This window comes from Polyodon spathula, chromosome 21 (genome assembly GCF_017654505.1).
Source record: "Polyodon spathula isolate WHYD16114869_AA chromosome 21, ASM1765450v1, whole genome shotgun sequence".
Classification (NCBI taxonomy): Eukaryota; Metazoa; Chordata; class Actinopteri; order Acipenseriformes; family Polyodontidae; genus Polyodon; species Polyodon spathula.
This window is the reverse complement of record NC_054554.1, coordinates 540,001-551,841: the sequence shown is the minus strand read 5'-3', so window position 1 is coordinate 551,841 and position 11,841 is coordinate 540,001. Positions and strand designations below refer to the sequence as shown.

General features: G+C 43.9%; 1 protein-coding gene across 1 annotated transcript; it reads right to left on the bottom strand.

Moving 5' to 3' along the window:
• Positions 1 to 720: 720 nt before the first annotated feature.
• nod2 (nucleotide-binding oligomerization domain containing 2) lies at positions 721 to 11,247 on the bottom strand. The gene is made up of 11 exons (XM_041221953.1): positions 11,169 to 11,247; positions 8,353 to 8,924; positions 7,590 to 7,695; positions 5,584 to 7,372; positions 5,017 to 5,100; positions 4,645 to 4,728; positions 4,247 to 4,330; positions 3,841 to 3,924; positions 3,302 to 3,385; positions 2,001 to 2,084; positions 721 to 1,105 (listed from the first exon to the last, which is right to left on the bottom strand). Exons 2-11 carry the CDS (start codon positions 8,833 to 8,835, stop codon positions 1,033 to 1,035), a joined length of 2,955 nt encoding a protein of 984 aa, XP_041077887.1. The 5' UTR covers positions 8,836 to 8,924; positions 11,169 to 11,247; the 3' UTR covers positions 721 to 1,032.
• Positions 11,248 to 11,841: the final 594 nt, after the last annotated feature.

Sequence of the window (11,841 nt, the reverse complement as noted above, 5' to 3'; positions counted from 1 at the left end):
TTGGAACTTCGTTTCAGGACACACAGGTTCAAGCCACTGTTCCTGAGAAAGCGGCCTTGTGTTCCCTCAGCTTAACAGCTGATCCTTTTCTAGTATTGCTGCACATTTTATCTATAATTTACTCTAGTATGTGTCACTACCTGGCCTCTGCATTGTGAAATGTCTGTGTGGGTGCCTTCAGCATCACTGCTACTGCCTAACACATCAGTGAACACCCACTGTGAAGCTGCAGCCTGCCTGGGTCCCATATGCATTTTCATGTATTTTTCATTTACACCAGGGTGTTCTACAGATGGCAGGGGTATTTCTATTTTTCTGTCCAGCACCAGAAGACCTTGTGAGCTAACAGCTAAACAGCAGTTCAACAAAGCAGGTATTTCCCAAGCACACTCTGGCATTGCAGAAGGCATGGTCTGCCTGTGCTTGATCCTCTCTCCGCATTGCCCTTTCAGCACTCTCTCTGACCAGAGATGCTGAGGACTGGAAGTACGGAGCGGCCGTGCCCCGAGTCAGCTTTACAAAGGGCCAGTGAGGGTCCTGGAGAGCCGACAGGACAGCCACTGTTAATCGTGAAACATTTCTTTAAGGTCAAAACAAGCTCAAGGGCCTGCCTGCATACTCGGTGGTCTGACATAAGACAAGAATATATATATATATATACACATTTTTTTTAAAACTGATGTAATACACAAACCACTTAGATTCACAAGGGTCTCTTAAATTGACAGTTCATGTTGCTTATTTCTAGTATTCAAACATTTACAGATATTTATTCCTAAAATAAAAAAAAATAAAAAAAACAGCATGCAAACTTTGCATTAGAGAAAAGGCTTAGCACATCCTTCCCAAAGTTCTGTGTTTTCGTTCTTTTAATTTGTTTTCAAAGCACAGCGAGGGCTGCTACCTTGTCTGCATCATCGTGATGTCACCACTGCATCATCGTGATGTCACCGTGGCAGCATTGTGATGTCACCGCGGCAGCATTGTGTGCCATCATCCACGAGTTTGGTGGAATTGAAATCTAAAGGGAACTCAGAAAGTAAGTCTTCTGTCAATCTGGGTGAGTTCCTCAACCTCCTCAGTGCTCAGTTTGTTGCCTCTCAACCTAAACAAGAAAAAAACCACCTGAGTAGAGCTCACTGCTATGTGCACAGAATTTCTGCCAATTCAGTGTGCAGTACTGGTCAATTAGTTCAAGTCCACTTATCCTAAATCAAAATCAATCAATAACAAAGTCCTTTACTTATTTTATTCCAAAAACAGTGAAATAAAATTCCCAATTTCCTTCCAAAAAGCATTTACGGAAGTTTTACCACAGTAAAAGCATAGCAAAGTGTAATAAAGCACAGTGAAAGCATGGTAAAGCGTAGGTATGCATTGTAAGGAATAGCAAGGTATGATAAGGTATTTTAATAAACATGGCACACCAGGGTGAACTATGGTAAATATAGAGTATAACCATGGGAAAAGCATGGGAAATTTGCAAAAATACAGTGGTAAACTTTTATAAGGGCCATGCTAGTTATGTTTATTACTACAAACTCCCTTACTGTCAATCATTTTCTTAAATTGTTAATAAATGTGTGGGTGTCCCTTTCTCAGGTCTTTAACTGTCTGTCCAATTCTCAGTATATTAGTTTCAAAAGTGACTGGTAGCATTGGTTGATTAGTCACGATCACATCTGTAGAAACCTTCACACGCATTTCCTGGCAGTAACCTGGATTACCAGCTGAGACGATTGATACTGAGTACAGTGTCAAAGCCACAGCAGCTTTCCATTCCTGTCCTACTTCATCTCACTGATGATGAGAGATATAGTAAATGCATGTGTTTCCCATAGCAAAGCAAATCAAAATGTAATAAAAGCATGGTAAAGCACAGGAAAGCATTGTAGAGCAATAACCATTGCATAACCATGGAATCGGACTCTGCAAATTACAATACCCATTTACAGAGGTTAGCTTTCGTAAGGGAAGCTTCGTCCTGTTCTGTAACTCACCAGACTGATTTGACTGTAGTATTTTTCTTAAGTGCTTCTACAAGATCCTGCATCCCCTGCCTTGTAATGTGGTTGTTTGTAAGCCTGAAACACAGAAGAATTGTGTTGCTTCGTAAGAAAAAACATAAAAGCAAAATTCCATTCAAAATATATCAGAAAAATAATAATGATACACATTCAACGTTTCCTTGTGCCACCTTTTTAAATGAAGTTCAGTAAACTAAAATTAGTATCTGTGCGGTTTACACGCATTTATAAATACTCTAGTAAATTTGCTAAGTATTTTTGCAGTTTTCACATGTTTTACCTATGGTTATGCTATTTCTTTACCATAGTTTACCCTGGTTTACCAGGCTTTATTACACTTTGCTATGCTTTTACTATGGGACCTTATTTAAAATTGAAATTCCAACGATAAACAGACCGAATGAGAATGTATCAATAGATAACTGCTAAATAAAAAAAAAGGTCATGTGCCAAAGTGCATAATTTCAGCACCAAACAGAGCTCTTTGAAGTTGCTTCTTGCCAGTGGTTACTGCTGCAAATCCATTTATATTTCCTTTCATATGCCCCTGCATGTAGAGCGTTCCCAGTGTCTGCAGGGGCCGATTCATTAGGCTATTGTCTGCATGTTGATTTCCTGGATGAGAGATGACTCGTTTGAACAGGTGGTTCCATCATCCCCAAGTAGCTCTGCCCTCAATAGACCAAAAGAAACCAGTCCACCAGGCCGCTAATCAAGTCCTTTTCTAATTACTCCAGGCTCTAACTAATAAATCTTTTTTTAACCTGATTTCCAAATGACAGACTGGGTGTATTAATTACTGTATGACAAACAAAACAACACATGAAGTGGGTCTTACACAAAGCGAATGGAGATGAGAGTTCCATTCTCTGTGGCAGCTGGACGTGATTAAAACTCTTAGAGCAGCACTTCAAAGGAAAGCCCGTAGAACCCTCTTTGAAGTGCCACCTCTACATTTCCACAGGAAGATGCATGGACAACATAACCCGTGCTAATTAGAAACAATGCTTCAGTCTGATCTGCTTTTAAACTGTCCACTCTATTTGTTGCAACAAATGTGCTTTTATTCTTCAGCTTTTTCAGTGGCAGAACAAAAAAAAAGGACAACAGTAAGTAATGATGTAAGCAGAAACGCCGAAAGAGAAGGATAATGAACACACAACATTCAACAGGTACGAATGGAGGCACAGGCAGATGGTATAAATGAACCCTTTGAGCTCCGGGCCCTGTCCTGTGTGTGGTAATGAAGCACAAGGCTGCCCCCCGACACCCACCAGAGCTCCTCCAGAGAGACGCTCCCCTGGACCAGCCCGGCCAGAGCGTGCGCCCCGGCATTGCCGATGCTGTTGTCTACCAGGCTGCAGAGACAACAGAAAAACGTTTCATCATATGGGTATATTATCATATTATAGGATGCAAGCTAACTGCCTGAGGAATCCATGACCCAAATCTTCTATAGAAATATCTATCTATCTATCTACTTAAATAATTGCTGAAATAAATTATTTTAAAACTTGTGTGTAAACTGCAGGTTAGACCTCCTTTCAAACCTATATATAATCAGGTTATATATCTATTAGGTTATTTTTTTTAACCTGAATTAAGTGCACAGCTTCAGAAGAACTGATTCCTCCGAATCCCACTGAGTTTGGCTTTTTTTGTGTGTCTCACAAGCTACTTTAAAATCTATAATTCCATGTTTGTCTAAAATACGATTTCTAGTTGCTATCTTGTGACAAAAAAATGTCTGGTTTGCGTCACCAGTGGAATGAGTTTCATGGACAATTGTCCACATCGCAAAATCAAGTCCCACCTTAACCAAATCAGAGTCCTGCTGCTCTGAAGGGCCCGTGCCAGTGCTTCTGCGCCCTTGTCTCCGATCTTGTTCCCCCACAGCCTAGAAAAGAAAGCAAGTCAGCAGGGAGATTTCTTGCAATTACTATAGAAATGTACTGCTTTCTTATCCTGCATCGGACACCTGATTTACACCACTACGTTTACTGTCTGTTGAAATATATTGTGTTAACTTTGTAATTTAAATAATACAAAATAGTAAACGAGTGGGTATTATTTTCAAAAGGGGTGTGTGGTGTACTTGTACTCTCAGGCTTCTTAACAACAATTCCAAGCACAAGTAACAGCATGCCCCTCGTGAAAATAAACGATTTTCCTTCACAGTGTTGCTCAGATTATTTGAAGTATCCTGATCCATCTCTCACCCCAGGTACTGAAGGGAGCTGCTTTCTCTCAACCCCTCGGCCAGCTGCTCCGCACCTTCCTTTGTGATGTGGTTATTACCCAATCTTGAAAACAGAAGCACAGTCGACTGAGTGAGGAGACAGGACCTGGGACCTGCAGCGCTTCAACTAACCCTGTCAGGGGCTTTTATCAACAGAGCTCTGTCTTAAAATGAGCCATTCAAAATCCATCGAGATGTGTTTCCATAGCAAGCATATGAAAGTCTTGAGATACAAGCAGATAAACCAACCTATAATAGCATATAAAAGATAGATAGATAGATAGATAGATAGATAGATAGATAGATAGATAGATAGATAGATAGATAGATAGATAGATAGAGAGATAGATAGAAAAACAATATTCATAAAAAACATACCTTAAAGAAAGAAAATTTTGCTTCTGCTTGAGAAGTTTTGCAAAATGCTTCGTACATTCATTGGTTAAGTTGTTGTTAAACAGCCTACAGGGAAAAAGATAACGTTTTAATCAATAACATTTTAAACAGAGTTCACACAATTGGGCTGGCAATTTCTGAGATCTGCAGATACTCTTCATACAATGCTAGAGATTGGTTGATTTGAAATCCTTAGTCACGCCTTCTTTAAGCCTACCTCTACAAACACAAACCCACATAATGTGCTGTTCCATTCTATTCGTTTTGTAACATTAACATTTGGTTTTCTCCCCCCCCCCCCCCCCCAAAAGAACGATGCAAGTTTCATGCTGGAGTAAAAGCCTCTGTACTTACGCAATCTTCTGAAAACTCGGGCAGTGAATCCCTTTCTCAAGCAGTCTGCGGACGCCCTCGTCCGAAATGTTATTGTTGCGAAGGCTGCAAGCAGAGTGAAAAAAAAAGAAAACAGTTCTGATAAACAACACCTTGATATCCAGCAGCACAAGCAATGGAATGGAAAAATATCTCTGAACATTTATGAATGAGAGGAGGCCATTCAGTACAGTTAAATGCTTTCACTTTGAACAGAAAAACTGGTAAAAGGTAAAGTTATACTGGCACAGGCAATCCTGGAGCAGTGTTCACAGCAGAGTAAAGGCTGGTTCACATTTCAGTTGTGTGCTAGTCACTGAGGACTGTTTCTAGTTTCTAGTCATAATCTAAGGTGTCTGGTCGCCACAGTTGAATTTTTTCTCAACTCTTGGCTGGCTAGTCACATGACCGTCTCCCAGCGGCCACAACACTGATGTATGAACCCATCTTTAGAATGTCTGAATTCTTCTCTGTCTAATTCAAGCTGTGGACTGACTGGCACAGTATATTCGTCTATACATAGTGCTGCTCTCTACACGTTGCCCTTACTAAATGGCATGACACTTCTCCAGGCAGGGGAGGAGCTGCTCGATTCCCACGTCTCCCACTGAATTGCAGTCTAACTGCAAACCGATAGGCTTCTTCAGGTGCCTCAGCACATAGGCCAGGGCAGTGCATTCAGATGGGCCGATATTACAGTAGGTCAGCTTCAAGTGCTCCACTTCAAGTTTCGCCATGGCATCTTTGGCTAAGTCACTGTTCTGCATTTCATAAATGCACTTGATCAGCCACACAAATTCAGGCATAGCGTGCATGCTCTTCTTCTCCCCCTTCAGCGGGGGAGGTATTGATTTGAAGTGCTCCAGCATGCCTTTAGACAAGTACTTTTTCACGTAATCGTGCTTCCTGGCCAGTTTCGCAGGCTGGCATGATTCGAGCAGTGCACTCCTGTGGCGCTGAGACAGCAGGCCAGCCACAAAGCCTGCGGTTATTTGAAGGTTTGGTCTTTCTGCGTTCTGCAGCAGCGTTTGCACTCTGCTTTCTTGGCAGGAGGTGGAGAGGAAGCAAGGCTCTGGACAAGCCCTGGCAGAAGCCAGTGAGGACTTCTTGCTACCAGAACAGAAAAGCGCAGCGATAGCGGAATGGTCGATATTGTCGTTGATAACGATGAAGAGGGATGCAAAAAAGCACTGCACTGTGATGTGGAGGAACTCATAGTGCTTGCCGCTTTGGGAGGAGATGTTCTTGCTGGTGCTGAGAAAGCCTGTTGAGATGTCCTCCTCTGCCACTTGGGCCTGCTTGAGATCCTGGGATGAAAACACATAGCAGGATGACATTAGGCCATCCAGGGCTAGCTTTCCCAAGTGGAGGATGGTGCCGACCCTTCCCTGCATCCAGCTGCCAGCTGCAGACTGGGAGTGCAGGAGGAAGTGCTGAAGTATCATCAGGTAAAGGTCTGTCGTGGTCTGTGGACTGCCGCTCCCCTGTCCAAGCAGCTCTGCATGGCACCTGGAAACGATCCAGGAGAAAACCGGAATGTGGCACAGGCTGAAAAGAGCCGAGTTACTCTGTAAGGATGCAATCAAGCGCACTGTGATCGTCGGGTCGCTGTGGTTTTTCCTAATAAATGACTCTATGCCTTGTTGGGAAAAGCCTTTCAGGGATGCCTCCTTCCGGATGCAGTTCTTCAGAGGGGCGCTGACTGCCTCCAGTCTACTGGTGATCACCTTGCACACGTTCTTCAGCAGGTTTCCCTGCAGGAGATTGAAAAGGACGCTCTGGATGCCTGTGGGGCTGGTGGGGGAGCAGTGCCTCTTCTCGTCAGTGAAGCAGAATTTAAACTCGTCAAAGCCGTCGAAGGTGAACAAGGTTTTCTCGGGGTGGCTGAGGATGAAGTGAAAGACCTCGTCCTGGTCTGCATCTGGCCAGCAGCAGTGTTCGAACATGAGTGAACGCAGAGACACCTCCCTCTCCATGAAGTTCAGTCTCCTGCAGCTGAAGGGGAAGACAAAAAGGTATTCCTGGAAGGCCCTGCCTGAAGCCCAAAGCAGGTGGAGCCACTGCAGCAGGGTGCTCTTTCCACTGCCCGCCTCCCCCGATATCAGCACCGTGTCTGCGTCCTCGTTCACCGTCCCAGCCGAGCTCAGGATGTCCTCCAGCCCAATGGGACACTGCTTCTGGTCACTCGTCCCACATGCACTCTGTGATACTTCCAGGACGCCGTCTGTATAGATGTCCTCCAGGCAGATGTTGTCAGTCCTGTCATAGGTGCTGAGGAATTTCGACTGCGCTGAAACTGTGGTCCTCAGCTTCTTCTGATACTTCAAGTACGCGGCACCTGTGAGCAAGAGGAGAGCCTTCCTTTAGAGAAAATGAAAATACTATGGCGTGGAGATATTCGTTACGGGATGGTTATGCCACCCCCATGTATAGAGCTGTTTATAGGGTTTGCTTCATTAGAAATGGAAACATTCAAGACAGCACGAAGGTTATTGTAATGTTTTTATGTACTTTACATTTGAAATGTTTCAATGGGTTAACATGATAGTACAAACCACTGGGGGTATCAGCGGGTCCCTTTCCTAACTGCTGGATGGTCGTCAGTAGCAGCTGGGCAGTGTCTTCTCCCTTCATTCTGGTGAGGTCCAGCAGTCTCCGTGCCTGCATTATTGACAATGAACAAACACATATAAAGATAAAGAAGTACTCTTCTCTAGGTTTAGAAGACTCACTTATTCATTTTAAAGTTTAAATATTGCCTCTTAAATTATTCGGTTTTGATTTCATTATGTCCTTAACTCAAACTCAAACCTGAACATTTCCGCACATGTAAACGCGCATCAAGTATCCGGATGCAGACCAGAAACGGAACAATTTTACGTAACTGAAATATTAAAATATTACATATTTCCTGGTTCAGAATCATATCTAGGACAGGATATACAGTGCTGTGCAAAGCCACAAAGAACAAAAAACTTTCTGAATTAACTGCGGGTGCCCTTCTGTTAGCATAGCAGCCAACCTTCCCAGGGCAGGGTGTTGTCTTTCATTCCATACTTGTGTAGTAATCAGAATGCATGAGAAGGAAAACTGCATTACTTCAAGTGCCGTTTTCAATACTCCCCTCATCGTTGTGCAGTTTTTACACTTATGCAAGGGCTCTACAAGCACAACACTCTTTCAGAGCAGCCCTCTTAGCTTATAACCCCATAAGAAACCAGCCAATGAGAATCCACAGAATGTTCATGGGAGCACAATAATGTCAGAAGGCACCAAGAACCCCTGCCATGCTGCTTTAACTGATCCCAGCTGGCTTACCTGCTGTGAGGGCGTGTACACAGGCAGCTGAACTTCATCACAGTCGTACTGTGTGAAACAGCCTCTGTCCACGAGAAGCTTCAGGGTGGCTGCGACATGCCCGTGGAGCTTCCCTACCAGGGAAGGCCTGTAGCGCAGGAGGGATTGCACCGCAGTGGAGAGCGGGTCTGCTTCCAGTGGCGGCGGGCTGCTGAAATCCTCCAGGGACAGGTGAGATTTCTGCGAAGCGGGCAGGACTTGGTTTAAAGCAGCAAACAGGAGCCTGCAGGCTGCCTCCCCTTTACCTTCAACGAGGTCCAGGAGACTGCGGGTAGCCCCAGACAAGGTGCGGCCAGACGCCCTCACGTTCTCATAGTCTTCCTGCAGCAGCACCTCCCACGCCAGCAGGTAGTCCAGCAGGCTGTGGAAAGCTTCCTGCGACCCTCCTGCCAGGACTCTGACGAGCTGGTCCCTCTGTGAGCGGAGGAGACAACGAGCTGACATTCTACATTCTAAAAGACAGTGCTGCCACTGCAATCAAAACAGCACAGCGCCCACACCTTGCCAAGAATTACTCAGACACAAAGGGGAATCTGTAAAAACAACACCAAGAAACAAAAGAAAATGCAATGAAATCTGGGAGTTCAGATCATTACAAAGTTTCCATCACTCCAAGTCAAAGTCTGCTCCTAAACATACACCATTACCCAAAGAGGGCATTTCACAGAAAACAACAACTTGCCAGAAATAGAGCGTGTCTCCATGAAGCTGACTAACTTCATATTTCAGCACAGCCCCTGAAGTTATAGGAATTCTCAGTCAGCAATACAGGACATGTGGCTCCTCTACTGTTTCACCAGTAACACCCGATCAATGCTGCTTAATAAGATCACACCTCACAGCAATGGTTAAATACACACTGTACCGTGATTATGGAGCTGCTTGTTCAAATCAGACTTAAAAGGGATATTTCTGACCTATGGATGTTGGACAGGAAAAAAATGGTAAACATAAAAAAAGAAATCACTAGCTTTCAAGACCTCATCTTATCTCCTCTTATGGAAGTGTGCCGTCATCTCCTCTTATGGAAGTGGAAGTGTGCCCTCATCTCCTCTTATGGAAGTTAAAGCGTGCCCTCATCTCCTCTTATGGAAGTGTGCCCTCATCTCCTCTTATGGAAGTGTGCCCTCATCTCCTCTTATGGAAGTGTGCCCTCATCTCCTCTTATGGAAGTGTGCCCTCATCTCCTCTTATGGAAGTGTGCCCTCATCTCCTCTTATGGAAGTGTGCCCTCATCTCCTCTTATGGAAGTGTGCCCTCATCTCCTCTTATGCAAGTGTGCTCTCATCTCCTCTTATGGAAGTGTGCCCTCATCTCCTCTTATGGAAGTGTGCCCTCATCTCCTCTTATGGAAGTGTGCCCTCATCTCCTCTTATGGAAGTGTGCCCTCATCTCCTCTTATGCAAGTGTGCTCTCATCTCCTGTTATGGAAGTGTGCCCTCATCTCCTCTTATGGAAGTGTGCCCTCATCTCCTCTTATGGAAGTGTGCCCTAATCTCCTCTTATGGAAGTGTGCCCTCATCTCCTCTTATGCAAGTGTGCTCTCATCTCCTGTTATGGAAGTGTGCCCTCATCTCCTCTTATGGAAGTGTGCCCTCATCTCCTCTTATGCAAGTGTGCTCTCATCTCCTGTTATGGAAGTGTGCCCTCATCTCCTCTTATGCAAGTTGAAGCGTGCCCTCATCTCCTCTTATGCAAGTTGAAGCGTGCCCTCATCTCCTCTTATGCAAGTTGAAGCGTGCCCTCATCTCCTCTTATGCAAGTTGAAGCGTGCCCTCATCTCCTCTCATGCAAGTTGAAGCGTGCCCTCATCTCCTCTCATGCAAGTTGAAGCGTGCCCTCATCTCCTCTTATGGAAGTGGAAGTGAGTTTGAACCAGTTCTTAAATAGCAGGGGGAATACCAAGAGCAACTTGTGCTTCTACAGTAAGACAAGGCAGCACCAGATTAACATGTACTGATGTATTAAAGTATATAGAGAGCGACTCCATGATGCAGTACAGCAGCGTGTAGCAAAGCATGGGTACAGTGCAGCAGAGTGTAGTAAAGCATGGGTATACTGCAGCAGAGTGTAGTAAAGCATGGGTATAGTGCAGCAGAGTGTAGTAAAGCATGGGTACAATACAGCAGAGTCTAGTAAAGCATGGGTATACTGCAGCAGAGTGTAGTAAAGCATGGGTATAGTGCAGCAGAGTGTAGTAAAGCTTGGGTACAGTACAGCAGAGTGTAGTAAAGCTTGGGTACAGTACAGCAGAGTGTAGTAAAGCTTGGGTACAGTACAGCAGAGTGTAGTAAAGCACAGTGAAAGCATGGTAAATGAACAGCATAGGGGGAAATGGCCACATGCTTAAATAAATATCTCTACAGTCTTCGGTGTTCTTTACCTAGTGCTCATATTTTGTTTCCTCAAATGTAGTGTTGTTGCTACAAGCGTCATTCCTCCTTGGAATCTGCTTGTCTCATAACAGCAGTCACAATTTGCAGCAGTAGCAGGTTATTAATGACGCCTTCAAACTCTGTTTGTTATACTAGCTCACAAATTAAAGTATTTTTAAAGGTAATCCGTACTGTAACTCCAGATGATATTTCTTTCTTTCCTTGTCTTTCTTTCATGTTTTTGTAACCACGATCTATAAACACAGTATTAATTTATGTATTAAAACCTTCTTATAATACAATATAATGCACACATTTACAAGCAACAAAACCAGCACCCCTTATCTCTAATCACATATTGAATACAAGACGTGTACCCCTCAATCTACCAGCATAACATACCTTTACGTTCCTAGCGCTCCTCGCTATCCCAGTCTCTGCATTAGAAACGACATGGGTTTGTATTTCTGAATTGTAACCCGTCCCATCACTTCCTCGTTTAAACAACCCGTTGAACTGCTTCCTGTGCCGCGCGTTTTTGTTGTGTGGAAAGTTCCTACGCGAGCAGCTTGTAATACAGTCGGACTGTGGAAAGTCTACAGCGCGTAACACAGGGGCAGAATTGAAAAACGCTGAGTCTGTTTGAATTGCCTTGTTGCACAGTGACAGCAAAGACCAAAGACTTGTTCAAGTTCGGTTACATGTTAATAGTCAATAGACATGTTAGATATGTTGTCATATTTCATATGGCAGTATCCTGCTCTGACTAAAATGACAACAGCTACAAAACATTGAGTAATACTGAGGTCTTGTAATTTTCATAGGAGTTGCATTTCCTCCTTCAATATTAAATATGCAGACTAAAGAGATACTGCTGTTGGTATAATCCAGTGCCATTGCTCACACTGATACACTTTGGACAGTGCAGCACTTCACCATTAACTATTAACTATAAATGAATACATGCAGCCCACCATGCATAGCAATGCTTCACGCTCACCTGCTATAATGAATACATGCAGCCCACCATGCATAGCAATGCTTCACGCTCACCTGCTATAATGAATACATGCAG